Below are 17,613 nucleotides of genomic sequence, written 5' to 3' on the forward strand. Positions count from 1 at the left end.
TTGACATGTCAGAGAAGTTGTGTGCATGTTGCTGGTTTATTATTTTTGTTTATCAAGGGTACTTAAGAGGGGGGAAAACAATCGAGGGGCTTAAAGTAGTGGGTTTATATGTGGGAATTGGGAATTGTTCTGACTCTTTAAAATAATTCCTATTCCTTTTCTTCAGCAGGAGAAAATAATCAGGTAATAAACTTGATTGGCTGTTAAGTTCTCGAAGCCTGCCTTTCTTTTGCCATCTACCAGTCTTTATGTTCTAGGCATTTTTCCAGCAGTAGCAAGCATTCATTATAGAAAAGCTGCTGGTCTAGATTTGCTGTCTGTGACCATTGGTGTTACTGACCATGGTTTTTAATTGTCTTGCCTCTGAGATCTCCTAAAAGATATCTCCCGAGAATATTAGTAAGCGAATTGCTGCTAATCCCCACAGACAGTTCTGTTTTGTCACTGGAGTGTTTGGTGTGCCCAGGCCCAAGAGAGCATGTAGTTCCTGGTGCTGCTCTGTCATTAATTCGACTCATTCCTATATTTCTTGCTTTTTGTTCATAAAAAGAAAGAAAAATACTGTTTCATCTTGCCTCCTTAGCTTTATTTGCCTGTGTAATAGACATAATTATAATTAAAATGTGTTTATTACAGAATCTCTTTGGCTACTTCAATTGAAAAACATGCTTGAGCTTTGGGGAGGGGATTATCAACAATTTTTAGAACTCTTTTAGTGTGGAACCACCCTGGAACATGAAATAAGAAGCACAGGTCTAACTTTTTAGAATTTACCAGGGTGTTCTTCAGTTAATTTGTATTATGGTCCAGTTAACTAAAGTGGTGGCAGGTTGTGTGCTCAAAAGCCAACCAGTTGAGTTAATTTTATTGAAAGTCCTTTATTTTGAAACTTGTTCAAGTTCTTATTGGCAGTTTGTCTTGGTTTGCTTTTTCCCTTGCTGTGATAGAGACCATAACCAAAAGCATTTGGGGGAGGAAAGGGTTTATTAGCTTACAGCTTATAGTCCCTCATGAAGGTAAGGCTGGGCAGGGACTCAAAGCAGGAACCTGAAGGTAGGAGCTGATGCAGAAGCCATGGAAGGATGCTGCTTATTGATTTGCTCCCTGTGGCTTGCTTAGCCTCCTTTCTTATGCACCCCAGGACCACTTGTCCAGGCGGCAGCACCACCTGCAATGAGCAGGTCCCTCCCAACACGATTGATCATTAATCAAGAAGACGCCCCCAAAGGTTTGCAGTATTATGGAGCATTTTCTCAGTAGAGGCTCCCTGTTCTCAGATGACTCTAGCTTGTGTTAAGTTGACAAAAGCCAACTAGAACATAGCTGTAAACGCTGGAATATTTCTTCCCTTACAAAGTACTTCCCTTAAAAAGAGCCAGGTGTTGGTGGCACACACCTTTAATTCCAGCACTCGGGAGGCAGAGGCAGGTGGATCTCTCTGAGTTCGAGGCCAGCCTGGTCTACAGAGCCAGTTCCAGGACAGGCTCCAAAGCTACAGAGAAACCCTGTCTCAAAAAACCAACCAACCAACCAAACAAACAAACAAACAAAAAACAACAACAAAAACCCCCTGAATACCTAAGTATACTCTTAGATATGAATATCAGTAACTGGTGATTTAGGGAAAGGGTTTTCTCTGTTCCCTGGGGACTTGCTGTCTTGTTGGCAGACACTGTATTGACTTAACATTGATTTACTCCACCTACCACCCTGGCTCTTACAAATGGTTAAAAACAAATAAAAGTCATTCAGCATCCATATTTTCTGTTCCTGCCATGCTGTAGACTCCATGGCAGAGGTAAGGCTGGAAAGGTTAATGAGATAGGATCCCTTCAAGTGGCTTCCAGCAAAGAGGCAGGAGAAGCCCTGGGGTGAGACTAGATTTAGAAGAGGCAGCTGTTGAGCCTCAATTTGATGTATAAAAGGCTGTCATGCTAATTTCTTTTAATGGTCTCTTAATGTTAATTCTTTGAAAGTTAAAAATATGAAATTTTGAGCAGTTAGCTGACTCGTACTTGGGCACTGAGTGCTGGAAAGATAGCTGGTTAAAATGTGGTGGGGTTGAAGACTTGGCTAAAGAACGTGTAGTTATTCAAGCAGGATGTCCAGTTTTTGACAGCTAAACCCTGAGGTTATGCTTGCATCTGAGATATCGCCATTGCCAGCAGGGCCTTGGCTGGATTGGCTGAGATGGGGTGAACAGAGGTGTGGCCGTCCATGTTCCTGTGATCAGAAAGGCAGTACACACGTGAGCAGCAAGGGGATAGGATCTAGGCCGAGTCCCAGGGAGGATGGACTTTTGGGACTTTCCAGCTTCACGTTGGGTGCCCAGAAGACAGTTGATGGAAAAGGCAAAGGAGTAGTTAGTTTAGGCACGTCCAGCTTGAGGTGCAGGTCGAATTCTTGTTCTAAAGCTGCAGTAAGCTCAGTGTTCTATAGGATAAAGAAGACATGTCTGTAGAAAAAAGATTTCTGTCATTCATCCATTATGTAGTAGCAGAAAGAAAGAGTAGCCTTTGGTGAAATGGAAGGAGTAGTTGATAAAAGAAGTCTGTCATCAAAGGGTCGGTGTTGGGGATGTGGGGATTACAGTGTAGAAGAGTAATCAATTAATTCCTTTTGCTGTGTGGACTGGTGTCTGTATTCTACTCTCCAGAATACACTGCTCCAGTGCTGGAAAGCATGCTCCCCCCATATTCTCATACACGCTAAAGATTAATGATACAGGGCAGCTTCGTGTAGCGCCTCCTCCCACCTGCCCTTGCCACTGAGGGAAGCTATCCCTAGAGTCTTCTCCCTTCACTTTAGGACAGGATCAATAGGGTGCTGACCTTGGAAAGCCATTACTGCTGGGAGCTCTCCTTTGGTGGTTTAGGGTTACACTGCTTCCTTCACATAGTCAAGTGCCGACCAGTGTCTGAAGAAACCGCCCCCTCTCCCTGACAGGTGGCACATCTCTGGAGTTGTCGATAATTTGGATTCACATATTAAATAGAAAATGTGGAAAGCTGTAGGGCAAACCAGACTTTGAGCAGGGACGCTGTTTTGAAAGAGAAGTAGGAAGAGTGAGGTGTTCCCTAAGCTTGGAAAGAAGAGCCCATGCCGTGATCGCCGCCTGGAGCCTGGAGGCTACATAGTTGTATCTGCTTGTACGAGACCTTGGATCTCAAGGGTTCTGTTCTCTTTGCAAGGGCTCCATGCTGGCTAAATAGTTCTGTACAGTTCCTCCCTTTCTTGGAGCTTCCTGCTTTAAAGGACGTGTCTGCTTTTAGGGGGGAAGCATTCTGGTGCCGTCAGAAGCTGGGATCACCACTGTAGCAACCAAGTCTGTCATTTCATAGGCACAGGTTTGTTGTTAGTGCCTGTGGATGGAGGGCTGGCATAACACAGATTTCAGTTTCTACTCAGTTTTTAGTTTACTTCTTACTCTAGCTATAAGATAAATTAATAAATGATATTATAGGAAAGTTAATAATTTCTATAAAAATAATAATCTAAAAAGGACAATAGTTTATATTTACTTATGTTTACTTATAAACATTTTTCAGAATTTTTAAATGAATTTGCAGATAAAAATATTGATGCTTTTATCTGAAAACTTGAGTATGTTAAGCTTAAGACACTTTATTCATTATAATATATTTGTGCATGTTAGTTAAATACTTTTTAATCCATTTAAAAAAGTACTTTAGGATTCTGTGGCTCCTTCAGACTTCCTCAAGTCTTTTTCTAAAATTAAACCTAAGTTCTGGATTTTAGGTCATATAGACTCTCTCTTCACCATCAGCATGTCCAGGTTTATTTTCTCCCTGATTGAAAACACCATCCTCTAACTTGTCAGCAGCTCAGTTGAGCAGTCAAACTGTATTGTTCACTATCTTGTCTGACATGAGAGTACCAGTCCAAAGAAAGAGATGTCACAAATTGGTGCCACACTTCAATAAATAGAGACATTTTATTTTGCACCACACTAATTCAATCCAGTTCAGTTAACTCTTTTTCCCCCCATGTAAGGACAGATTAGAGAAAGGCAGCCATGAATGACTGAGTTGGTCATGTGTTTGACACGTCAGTGTGTGTATACAAAGCAGACCACAATGGAGGGCTCAGCCTTTGGATTTCAGACAATACCAGTGTGGGAGCCTCACTCAGCACATGGTGCAGAGTGGGGACCTCAGCTCACAGGCAAGCTCAAATTAGCCCATATCCGTGCACATGCGCAAGTACACAGGGCAGGGACTAGGCTGTTGCCCTGAATAGCTTCCCTCACCCCCCTTGTTGTGTCGACTCCAGGAATCTTCAGCCTTTTCTCAGGTTCCTGAGTTTCATTTTAGCTTCCTGAGCAGAAGAAATTACTCAGCACTTCATATGGTTTTGTGATCTTGATAAAAATATGATCTAAATGTGTTCCCTTAAAATCCTTTTGATAATAAAATGCCCACGCTTGTTACTTCTCAGGTCAATAATTCCTCCCTGAGACAGACCATGATGTTTTATTCTTGGGGTAGAACAGAGTAGCTCAGAACTTCAAATGTGGTACATTGTCCTCTCATTGAGAGGATACTAATATTGTTGGGAAACATGCTCACTGCTTCATGGAGAAGATCTGAGGTCCTGGAGTTTGGCCTTAGAGCCCTTCAGGAACATGTCACCCCCTGCAGTTTGTGCTCCAGATTCCTGTAGTGACACCACTGCCTAGCATACATTGCTCACCCCGTGTGTCCCGAGCCATCTTGTAGACAGCCGAGCCTCTCTGTCTTTCATGGAGTGTCAAATACTGCTGTCCTCACGAAACGGGCCTTCTTCAGTGAGTGCTGTGACAGCACAGGGCTCCCGCACACTTGCTCTAGGAATTTTAGGGCACCCTACCCCTCCATCGGGTGAATGAAGGGAGGCTGGCCATTTAATCCACAATCCCTGTGCTGGGACTTGAGCAGCACAGATCACAAAGATGTGTCAGCAGGAAGCAGGCACAGGGCTAGTGTCCCAGTCAGGACAGATCTTGGGGCCAAATTCTACCAGTCAGCAGTGGAAGGACTCATATAGTTGTCTAAAATCCCCTATTTTTCTTAATGAAGTTATGGAAGACAGAAAATGGTAACATATGACCTCTTAATTGGCATGAAAGTAACAGTTAATTGTGATAGAGTTAAGATTTCAGACAAAATACCTCAGACATTGGTGAAATCATACATAGAACATGCTCTTTCTGCATGTTAGTTTTCCACGCTAGTCCATTCACATTGGCTAGCCACAGTAGCAGTCTTGTTTGAGAGACGTTATTGCCATCATGGTTTTACAGGTGAAGGAGCCAAGATGCATTCAAAGTCACTTGTTCAAGGTCACAAAGCAGCAGACTTAGGGATAGAGCCACAGATCCAGGGCCTTTGACCCCTTCTCTGCTCATGAGCACTTTGGTGTTCTGTCCCAACCCCCCAACCCCTTCCTGTAACTGTGCTACCGTGGGACTGTCCACCAGTGGATGTGGGTGTAGTGCCATGCGCTGCTCGTCAGGGAGCACAAATGAGGTCATGATTCAAGGGGACACTAGTCTCAGTGGCCCCTCCATCCCCCTTGCTTGGATGGAGAACCGGAGAAAGCAGAAACCACCCATCGGCAGTTGCTGCCACAGAGCAGACCTTTTGTTGTGAGGGTTTTGAGGCATGGATGATTCTATGACACTAGGGTAGGACCTTGCAGAACTCCCTGCAGGTGGTGACATGCAGGGATGGGGAAATGTGGCGGCCACATAAGCCCGTCAGTGGTGCAGGGCAGGTCTCGGCACATGTCTCGTGGTTGACTGCTTCGTCAACCAGCCCCACTGCAATGCTGAGGTGGTTCCGAAGGCTCTCTTCCTGGGAAGCGTCCACACCCAGTCCTTAAAACCCGGCTGTGCACACCCAAGTCGTAACAGGCATACCTTGGCTACATAGGAAATCTTGCTGTGGGCCTACAAGCATTATGCCTTTTAGAGATTGCAATGTGGGGCATGACATGTACCTGTAATTAGGGATGTGTTCCAGACAAGACTTTGAGTGTCCACGCTTTCTGTCACACAGTCAAGATTTTAAAAGTGAATTCCCTAAGTCTTCAGAGGAGACTATTTTTAATGTAGCATGCAGATAATGGAAAAATATGTCTTATAGTTAAGTCTTCTTTTTAATGTGTGTGTGTGTACTAGAAAGGCTCCTGGGACATTAATATGCTTTGTAGCTGTTCTGGGGATAAGTGTTTAAATGCTGGGTACAATCTAAAGTGGAAGAGCCCCGGTGAAATGGCCACTCATCAGATGGCTTTGAAGTTGAGCTTCTCTGGGGTGGTTGTAGTCTCCTTCCTAATGGGCATGTTTCAAAGGAAAAAGTGGCTGTGGCATTCTGCTGTGATGTCTCCAAATGAACAAGATCTGTTTTGTTTTGGTCTGTTTCTGACTAAATTTTGGAAGCTAGCTTCTTAAAAATCACATTAATTACAGAAATGGTTTCTGCCACTGTGGACTCATTCTCATTGATAAGGTAAGATTTGAAAGTTAATTTTTCCAGTACAGTTGACATTGTAAATAGCGGGTGCCTGAGCTCTTTTATTTTATAACCTTTCCAATCCTAAATTTACTCAGCTTTCCACACTAATATATCAAAAGGGTGGAATTATGTCTATAGGAGATGAGGAATATAAGAACTCCTTTTATGAAGTATCTTTCTGGCAAGCTACTATGTTTAAATAAAGATATTTAGAAACTATGTATTTGAGATTTACGGCTCTTTGATTTTGGTAACTGGAGGATTTTCATGGTTTAAACCTGCAAATGCTTTAAGGATGTTGAGTGAAGATTTTTGCTTTCTACATTTTGAATTGAATTTCACTTAGCTAAGTTTAGACAGACATGCCACAGTGTAGGTTAAAATGTTTCCTTTTTTTTTTTTTTAAACCACATAGACTGTGTCACAACTAACCTTTATTTTATGCTTTTTTTTTTTTTTTAACTTAGTTTTCATATGAATCCAACAAGCAGCGAAGACCTCAGGAAAATCCCGGTAAGTTGACAAGGGGTGACAAGATGACCAGAGAGAGAGAGAGAGCAAGCCTAGCTTCTCTATAACACACATTCCCCAAACTCTTGACCACCTTGGTGGCAGAAGTCTTGTTGATCAGTGTGGTGGCGTGGGGAGGAAGAAGACAGTGAAACTGATACTTTGCCTTTATTAAACAAGTGATTGTTGCTGCTAAATATGCTCAGAGATAGTTCAAGCTGATGCAGTTACAATCGACATCTCTCTAGTGTATACATGTTTGTTTGTAACCTGTGATCTTAATGTGAAAGCTGTATATCAGAGTCCACATTATAGTCGTGAAGGTAGACTGACATTTGTTGTTTGTACGGGGATTGATACAAAGCAAAGCTGCTTTCTAACATACAATAGGAAATCAGCCTGGCAAGAGACTGGAGTTTACCAGGCAAGGCTTTGGAAGGGCAGATAGGTGCCTCCCGATACCTCCCAAGTCAGACCCAACCAGAGCTATCCCAGAAGTGGTGGCAGTTAGTTAAATGGATGTGGGTAATTTGCAGGAACTGTTGAAGTAACTTTGTTTTATTGTTATCTGAAGTTCAGGATTGAGTAGGAGAGTTCAGTTACATCTGAGTTTTGTAATATGTTGACATGGAGAAAATCACTTTATAAAAATACAGGCAGATGTTCTTGGGGAAAAACTACATTTTTAACAAGTAATAGAAAAGAGACCGGTGGCTGCTGTTTCAACCATCTGCCCTTAATGTGTGTGATCCAGATTTAATTTAAATTTTTTTCTTGTAATTCCATAATACAATTTCTAGTATACGGTTTTCCTAAAATAAGTCAAGATAGGGTTAAAGTTTATTTTATAAACCGTTTCAAGTGCAGGTGTGTATCTAAAGAGTGGTGAAGACACCATGGGAACACAGGACTTTAGATAATGCTTTTGCTGCTTTATGTAAATGAGTTTTAAGTTTTGATGTTTCATAAATACTCGTCTTTATAATATGGCAGTCTTGAAGCAATGTCAGATTATATGAAGTCAGCCTTTGATCAGATAGTGAAATGAATTCTACTGGGCTGTTACTTAATCTCAAACAAACTGCAACATCAAAAATGGATTTAATGTGTAGCTATTGTTTATTAGGTAACCTTAATTACAATTTCTGTGTGCTTGTAGTTGTACTTTTCTAAATCTTATAATTTATTGCTGTTAAAACATCCTCAGAAATCTTTAAAGAAGTAAAATGTGAAAATTGTTTTAGTTCAGGGATTTAAAGGTGATAAAAGAATCCTTGATGTGTGATTATTTTTCTCTGGAATCTGACTATTCTAAATGACAGTTAAAGGATTACTAGGTGTTGCTAATGGACTGCAAGATACAATTAAGAGGAAAAAGCGCCCTTACAGACTAGTTTTCAGGAGAGGTATTTGAACAATTCTTATGTTGAAGATTATAAGATGTTTGAAGTAATTTACATGAAGTTCTCCGGTAATAGCCATCCACCAAGTTATTTTCTCTCCTTCTGGACGGAGTATTGTGTAATTAGGTTTGTATGTCGGCTATGCTGGTGCCAACACCTGTCTGTGGAGGCTCGGTGTTTGGGCAGGAGCAGTAGCCAGTTGAAAGGGCAGTGTGAGCTCTTTAAGGCCTAATTAAGAGCTGAGAGGGAGATGAAGAGACGAGGACAAAAGATGTGAAGGTAGCTGAGATGGTGTTCCCAGAGCAGAGTCCCTCATTATACAATAATGAGATGATCCGAGAACGCCAGGCCTTCATCTCCTCCCTCTCTCCTCCAGTCGCCCTGGACGTCAGTTAGTACCCACCAATATTTGGTTACCAGGACAACCTTTCTTTAAATCTTCAGTTATTTTGAGTCATGATAATTTGCTTTTGTCTAGATTTAAATATTGTAAAATTTACATATATGTATTTCCTAAGACTATAATGTGTGTAAGGTAAAAATAGCTAATAGTCCCGGGAATCTTCCACTTGAGTCTTATTATTTAAAATTCTGATTAAAAACTTCATAGAGAACTGTTCCTCTCTTACCCAGTCCTCTGTCTTTGTGTCTGTATAAGGGACTTTACTTTCAGCAGATGTGAAGAAGAGAAAGGATTAGTTGTGAAAGGAAACAGACAATGAAAATTTATATTAAATTTCAAAATAGGAAAATGTCTTCAAAATGTGTGCTGTTTATAAGTGTGGGGCACAGTACTGAATTCATGGCTGTCCTGTTACAGGCTGTATTTGCTCTCTCCTGGTTCTAAGGTTGGAGTTTTCAGTTTTTCCTATATATTAGTAAACACACCTTTGAAAAACAATATTTGTATTTGCCTGAGAGTATTCCTCTTTAAGCAAACTACTTTTTATAACAAGAAAACATTTTAACATTGTTTACATTAGTGAATAATAATCTTTTTTATTTTCTTTGAAATTATAAGTGTGTGTGTGTGAGTGTGAAGTGATATGTCAGTTTAAGAATTGTATGCCTAAAATTAGAAAATTTGTTTGGTTCTCAAACACTGAGTAAAATCTGGAGCCAAGGCTGGGCTATTTTAATTATTTATATTCTTTCCCAGGGTGTAGTTTATGGTACATGTGTCTCTAAGACGTTTTCCTATTCAGAAACCTAATGCCGAATTTTGGGTAAAAATATCCTCCTGGAAAGAAGACAGGAGAACTTCACTAAGAACAGAAATCATTTCTTCGAAGTAGGGTGGGGTGAGGAGATGAGGAATATGTGTGTATATTGTTCATTCTGGCTGTAAAGCATTGAGTAGTACTCTGAAATACTAGTTAATCTTGTGAGACTTAGATGATTGCTGTCATGGCACTTAAACCACTTTCGTCATAATGGAAATTTTTGGCATGTCATTTATCTCCTTATTTTAAGATAAATGTTACAATATTAACTCCATTAACCAGTATTATTGATTCAGTGTTAAGTATAGCCATGAGAATTATTTTTAAATGTATGCTATCACTTGTAATTTACATATAATTTGATTAAAATTAGAGAGCCTTAACAGATGCCATTATGTTAAATTCATTGGACAGCAATGACATAAAGTTGGCAACCTATAAGTAACATAGCCCGTTTTGTTTAATTTCCTGACCCCCATGATTCTCAGGTTTTCTAGTAAATATTTTGTTAGGAAAGTAAAATCATAGTAGTTAAACTTTATTATTTTAAATGCAGTTCAGAAAAAAAATTAATCAATAGATTACAGAATTCTGGAGCTGAAAGGGGTTGGAGATGCCTCCTCAGATAAGGGATGTGAGGATTCTGGAGCTGAAAGGGGTTGGAGATGCCTCCTCAGATAAGGGGTGTGAGGATTCTGGAGCTGAAAGGGGTTGGAGATGCCTCCTCAGATAAGGGATGTGAGGATTCTGGAGCTGAAAGGGGTTGGAGGTGCCTCCTCAGATAAGGGATGTGAGGATTCTGGAGCTGAAAGGGGTTGGAGATGCCTCCTCAGATAAGGGGTGTGAGGATTCTGGAGCTGAAAGGGGTTGGAGATGCCTCCTCAGATAAGGGATGTGAGGCCCGGCCTGATTCCTGCCTCATTTTTATACGTTATCACTGGTGCTCAAGCACAAAGGTTAGCTTCTTTCTGACAAGTCAAAAAAGTCACTATAATTTATCTTGTCTTTATTACAAAAATGCAAAATACAATTTATATTTTATTAGAATACAATTAATAAATTTATAATATACCTCTGAACAACTAGTAACCAATACATTATGTTATAGACTTAATTAACACAAGAGGGAAGGTGACAGCCAGCACTTAGCCCCAGAATAATCCTTACAAAGCTTACGAGCAGCATTTGAAATGTTGGCGCACAAGTAATTTAATTCAGAAAGTTTCAATAAATAAAATGAATTGTTTAAAGTTCATCTTTCAGAATTCAAACTCACTTTTCTTAAATATTACATTTATAATAAACTTCAGTATCTAGTAAAGGATTCGATTTTCCTGTTTGATGTCTTGGTAAGAATTTTTAAGTTAACATTTACTAAATGTTAAAAACATCTTTGCATATTCTATCATGGCATTATAGAGACTGTTAAGGTTTTTATAGCATCCAAATTCATGTTTCCAGTATTTCAATAGTTCTGGGAGCAGCCTCTACTCCCTAAACGGTCTTACCCATGGTGGCCATGTTAGTTTCTTAGAACTTTGCCCCCAAGGCATTTCTGCTTAAAGTTGATCGCAGCAGAAGAGCTAAGAAGTGATTCCTTTCAGCCCTAAATAGTTTCTTATTACCCTTAGGAAAATGCTACAGACCATCAAGGATGGTATTGCCCATGCTTGACGGGTCAGTGGGTGTCGCCAGAGCCTCTCTCACTCACTGTCTCCCTGGCCTGTGGCAGGCCACTAGACCTCGATCCCTGCTTGCTCATTGTCTGTGCTCATCACACCGTCCGTTTCTACATGGGGAGTGTGAAGTGTGTGAAGCCTGTTGCAAGCTGTCGCCACCTGACCCCTGATGCCTGAGGTGTTTGCGTATTTTCAGGAAGAATGGGCACATTTGAGCGACTGGGATGGTTTCACAGTGGGGGCCACAGATGGTCGAGAGGGGCCTTGGCATTAACAGAAAAGTCCCACACACATAGAGTGAAAGACGGAGGGTATTGAAGATGGGAGAGGCATGTAATTTCTCTGGGAACAAAGTCTTTCCACATCCCCAGGCCTCAACCCATCCTCTGCTGGACAGACTCCGAGTCCTGCCCTAGGGACGAGAAAACTAGTTTCCTTAGTATTTTAGGTATTTTCTTAAAGCAAAATGGAAGTGTGTTGATGAACAGTGATACAGATCATCCTAAATTGTTGAGCTTAGGGCCAGAACTGTGTTTTCAAGGCATCAAATCTGTTGTTTGTGTCTCGACGTTATGTGGTGGAGATCTAAATCCCAGGGCATTGTGAATGAGGGAGTAGTACAGGGCCCGTCTTCACCCTCGCGGGTCGTTTTCTTTAGATTTTGGTGTCACGACACTGTTAGAATAAAAAATTTGAAGCAATACCCTCTTATGCTGCATTGATGCTTTGGTCTGATGCTTCCCCACTAGCGTATCATTAGCTAAGTAAATGAATGGGATGAGAGGCATGCAGCTGTCTTGACACGATTAATGTGGCCATAGCTGAGCTCTGAGCTCCCTGATAACAGGGCAAAAAGTGGAAACAATATCAAACTGGGAACTCAGGGAGGGAAAGCTCACCTTGCTGGTCAGCTGTGACAGAAGTTATACCCATAGATCATGACCGTTGGTTTAGTTCCAGGTGCCTTTATAATTTTCAGTAAATTAGAGAAGCAGAGTGGTATTTCTGTCTCTCATAGCCATCGTCAATAAAAAGCCCAGGCGGAAATGTGAGCTGACTTTAGTGGAGTGATTCTGTGAGCAGTGTCTGTATGTGCAGTGTCATCTATATGTGTATATGCAGTGTCTACATGTATCTATATGTATACTGTCTATGTGTGCAGTGTCTATATGTATGGTGTCTATATGTGCAGTGTCTACATGTGGTGTCTATATGTATAATGTCTGTGTATGTGATGTCTGTGTATTGTGTCTATATTATAGTATCTATATTGCAGTGTCTAAATGTACAGTGTATGTGCAGTGTTTATATGCACAATGTCTATATGTATGGTGTCTGTATGTATATCATCTGTATGTACAGTGTCTGTATTTGTGGTATCTATAAATCCAGTGTCTATATGTGTGGTGTCTGTATGTGCGGTTTCTCTTGCTTCTTGGCAGTTCTTGTGCTAGATGCTTACCAATGTTCAGTTTTAACCTATTTTCATGACATTGGCTAACTTGTAGTTTGAAATTATAGAGCATATCCCATCCATCCCCTCTAACATGCTGAGGATGGGACCTAGGACCTTCTGCATGCTAAACAAGTGCTCTGCCACAGAGCCACACCCTCAACACTCAAGTTATAGTTTAGGCCTCTCCAGCATGGGCAGTCTATGAGATCAAGAAGTTATTCCCAGTCTAAGAAGGAATTTCAGGTGCAGAGTCGAATCTGGCTTTTAGCCTGTCTTCCTTCCTGCCTGCCTGGGACTAGCTGCACCTGGGAACTGACACCGTGGTTCTAGCTATGGCCAGAGAGAAACTTTATCAGCCTCAGAAAAACCAGAAGATGAAATTCTGACTAGTGTTTAATGTCTATCTATCACTGTGTCCTTTCTGCCTGCTAAAGCAGGTCTGCATTTCATTCCAGGACAACAATCCTTTCGATGCCACAGCTGGGTACCGGAGTCTGACCTACGAAGAGGTGCTGCAGGAGCTGGTGAAGCACAAAGAACTTCTTCGGAGGAAGGACACCCACATCCGGGAGCTAGAGGACTACATTGACAACCTCCTTGTCAGGGTGATGGAGGAGACACCCAGCATCCTGCGAGTGCCCTACGAGCCATCCAGGAAAGCTGGCAAGTTCACCAATAGCTAGTGGAGCCAACAGGGCTGTGCTTATAGCTGAGAAGGGAGAGGGAGAGGGAATAAGACAGAAGGGAAGGAGAGCGGGAGTGTGATACTGGCAGAGTCCACACTGCCAGGCTTCACCTCCCCTCCTCCATCAGTGGGACACGAGTTGGTCCTGTACATACTCACAGGTATTGTCTAGACTTTGGGGTGAGTAAAGCACTCTACACTCTGACACTTGAAAACAGGCCATGCCTTGATGAATGAGCAGTTCCATGGCACCATATGGATGCTGGTTCTGGACCCCTGCCTGCCATAGGCCTGGAAATACCTTCAATAGCCCATGAGTTATTCCTCAGGAATAGATTCCATAAAGCAGAGCTGATACTGTTGTTGGATTCTTAGAAGTCAGTGTAGACACACTTAGCATCAGGAACACTTCTGGTTATAAACACTACTAAAAAAAACATAGCAAGTCCCTCATATATGTATGTTCCTGTGTCTCTGTGTATAAAGTACATGCATATACCTCATATGTACGTGTGTTTTTAAGACATTTAAAGATGAGTGGTTGTCTCTAAGGTTAGGATTCGGATCTCGTGGTTTAAAATGCGCTTTTGCATATCCACCAAGGACTGCTGGTCACCAGGACCACCCCATCTCGATGGAGAATCTGCTTCAATCCTCTCCTAATTCTCTGAAACCTGAGTTTGAAGGGATTCACTGCACCCAACTCCATCCTTCAACATCAGCCCCTCACCCCCAAGCCCTGTGCCCCAAAACGTGATGATCCCAAATCTTTTCAAGGAATGACAATATTTAGGGCTCTATATTCTTTCCACAGGAGCATGGATTTCTTCAGCTGGTTCTCTCATGGTAGTTGAGACTATGGGAAATGTAAACAGGAGATAGGCTAGTACAGTTTGTTCTACTTTGGATCATGAGCAAAGACAACAGCTAAGTTATATCATAAAATGAGCTGGGGAGTGAGGGGCTGGCTGTCTGTTGCCAGATAACCCAAGGCAACAGCACGTTGTAGGAATGGAGGGCTTGGCTTCAGTTTCATCAGCAGTAGAACAGATGGTTGCCTTTGAGCCCTGATCCAGAGACTCACCGCAGCAGTTGGGTGTGGAGAGCAGCCCTTCAGCAGCATCATAGCACAGGGCACCCCAGTCTACCCACCCGCGAGGAGTTGATGTGTCACCACATTATGTGGTCTTTGTGTAAGCCCGCCTCCATAGAATGGTAGTTCCTGTGTGGATTTGCCTTGTGTATTTGTAGAAGATTATCCTAAATTTTAAAGTGAAAAGTGATGAGGTAAGAATATTGCTGATCTCCGCCAGTGTTTCAGCCTCAGTCAGGCAGACTTTGTGAACTGGGAGTGAAAGACTGCATAGAGAGGACAAAGTGAGTGTGTCCTCAGCCCTGTGGTGACTTCACTGAAAGTTAGATGAAAGCAGAGGCTGCAGTTTTGCTGATTTTCATATTTTTAGTCACAAAATCCCTTTTTATCTGTATCTTCTGAGTTTCTGTGGTTTTCTAGAAAACATGGGTTTTGAAGTGAATTTTTCCCAAATACACACTTAGATACTTTTCTACAGTTAAAACAGAGAAGGAAAAATGGCTTTTTAAAATCAATTTTTCTCCCACTTATAATTAAAGCGATTCTATAACAAACTTCAAAGGCTAGTATAGATTTGATTTTCCCACGTGAGATCCTGGTAAATATTATTTTGAAATGGTGCCATTTAAAATTAACATATATTAGACGTTACCAAATCTTTAAAATTCTTAGCATAGTTTCACCATGTCATTGCTGAGACTTGAACTTTTTAGAGCACCCAGATCTGTGTCCTCAGCTTTGTGACAGATACCTGCAGGTGTAGTGCTGCGCACTAGCCAAGCGAACTCAAGCTGTCGTCTGTTTTACCCTGGGAATAAGTTTTCCATAAATCTCATCTGAAAAGCACGATTCAAATGATACCGCCCTTCTTATGAGCAGTAAGTTATAAGCCACAGTTTTCTCCTCTATAAGAATCTGTGTCTGTGGACTCATCTGCCCTTGGTGACTGGCTAGGCTGACGGGTATTTTCCTCTTGAGAATCTAAAATGAAGCTTTGTCCAGTGGCAGTGAGGTTTATTTAAGGCACAGTTATTGTTCCCACATTAAAAACAAAAGTCTAAGACAAATAAAAAGTATCCATTTACACTCCATAAAATGTTGTGTGCACTCGTGAACTTAATGTTTTTATCATAGTCAACATAACAAACTTAGAAATAAAACAAGTGATATATAGCATGTGGCCGTGCCTGGACCTAAGTGTGGGCTGGGAACTATAGAAAGAAGGCCAAGTAGATGATTGGTTTATTTTCCAAATGTCACACAAAATATTCTAGTGGTTTATTTTTATATTAACTTAGATGTGGAAATAAAATGTATGTTTCAGTAAACAATGCATGCATAATAGGTTTTTAAAGGATATTTTATTTCTACTTTTAGCCTAAAGATACATGCTCAAAACCACTTGTACTGACAAGAAGATTTTTTTTTTTTTAAATCACAGACTCAACCCTTCTCTCAAGCCTGATTTAAGCTAACACACTTCTGTTACATAATAGTATTTTACAGCCAGTGTCTCCCAGTTCTAAACTCAGCTTGACAGTATTGCTACATCACCCAGCTTCTGGGACTTGTGTATTCCTCGAACACCAAGGCCATTGCTTAGACTTGTATATAAGATGCCATGTAACCCATTAATGGTAAGTGTTGGAAGCATTGCCTTTTGCTGCCGTGTTCTGCATCTGCCCTCCTCCCACGAATGTAGTATTATTCATAGATTATACATAAGTATGTGTATTGCTTTTGGCAGTAAATCAAGATCTAGTTGTAATTTTCCAGCTGTGAAAATGTCACCTTGTATTTAAAAGGGTTTCACGAGTGGAAACCTAAGTAAATAAGCTCATTAGTGACAGCCCTGCTTTTCCATGTCCCCTACCATCTCCCCACTCCTGCTTAACCCCCGCCCAAGTGAGTGTCTATTCGTGAACAAGGAGAATCTTAAACAAAAAATAAAATGGAAGACATGCTGTCGCTAAGTATCTATCTGTAGTAACTAACTGTTACACTAAAGCTTTTTTTTTTCCTGGATAGCTTTATCTCCTCCCCCACCTCCTCCCAATAAAAGCAGCTTCCCTTGGATTGGGAAAGCAAGTGACAACTCTTTGCCACGTGTGTGCTCATCGTTCATAAAGGTGTAGTCGGTGTCACTCGTGTGTGGGTGAGGTGCGAGCATGCCCAGTCATTTCATCTTTTCAGCAGACGGAAGGGCTGTACCGTAAGCTCGTGGTGGCCTGGAGAGGGTCTGCCAGCACACACCGAGAGCCCCATCTTCACAGATTCATAACTCTAATAATCCAGACGCTGTCCCTGGAAGTATTTAATATGCAATAGGTAGCACCTTCACTAATTAATCTGCATACGAAGGGCTTCCTGATGTATTTAATAAGATGTGTAGAAGCTCTTCAAGCATTAAACTAAAGTTGACGTTTTATTTCATTTACTTTTCCCTGTCAAAAAAAAGAAAAAAAAAATCAACCCTTACAATGGAATTGAAATCTGTCCCCTAATGATACATTTGGGCCTTTTAATTTATGGAGCTTCTAGATTGTATGTACTGTGAGGAATTAAAAAAAAAAATGCTGCAGATCTAGAAATGTATGTTCTTAGCGAGTGTTGGAATGATGTTAGCATTGTTTATAATTGAAGAGTATCACCCCTACCTTTTTAAGTAAATGCTTAGCAAGTCATATACATTTTTGCAGGTACAAAAGTATATAAATATCGTATAATGTGACAGTTGTATAACTTACGTAATCTGATGCATGAGTCAGAATTTTTATATATGATAATTGATTTGTTATAATTGATTAAAGTGTTTAAACTTAATCCAGTCATCAGAATTTCTTATTGTAAAGCTCTTCCTATTATGTATTTCTATAGGCTTCTTCATTGTCTCTTGATAATGAGACAGGTTGTGTTGGGGCCTCCAGACCTGTCTTGTAGGGAATATGGCTTTGAACAGTCACGTGGAAGTCAAGTACCTTTTAACTTAGTGTGGGGGGGGGGCAGGGAGAATATGTGTATAGGTCCCTCCCTTACCTCCATAGGG

The 17,613-nt window shown here is 41.1% G+C and overlaps 1 protein-coding gene across 3 annotated transcripts in view; it reads left to right on the forward strand.

Annotated features, from left to right (window-relative positions):
* The window catches only part of Rab11fip2 (RAB11 family interacting protein 2), a 37,447-nt gene extending 20,059 nt beyond the window's left edge, over positions 1 to 17,388 (forward strand). The window contains exons 4-5 of one of the 3 annotated variants that reach the window (XM_051199643.1): positions 6,986 to 7,031; positions 13,224 to 17,388. In XM_051199643.1, the coding sequence (XP_051055600.1) occupies positions 6,986 to 7,031; positions 13,224 to 13,472 (295 nt within the window). In that variant the 3' untranslated portion in view covers positions 13,473 to 17,388. The remainder of the gene's footprint in view (positions 1 to 6,985; positions 7,032 to 13,223) is intronic. The other 2 variants (XM_051199645.1, XM_051199646.1) reach the window with 2 other exon arrangements.
* Positions 17,389 to 17,613: the final 225 nt, after the last annotated feature.

The sequence above is a fragment of the Phodopus roborovskii genome, unplaced genomic scaffold (assembly GCF_943737965.1).
Source record: "Phodopus roborovskii unplaced genomic scaffold, PHOROB, whole genome shotgun sequence".
Taxonomy (NCBI): domain Eukaryota; kingdom Metazoa; phylum Chordata; class Mammalia; order Rodentia; family Cricetidae; genus Phodopus; species Phodopus roborovskii.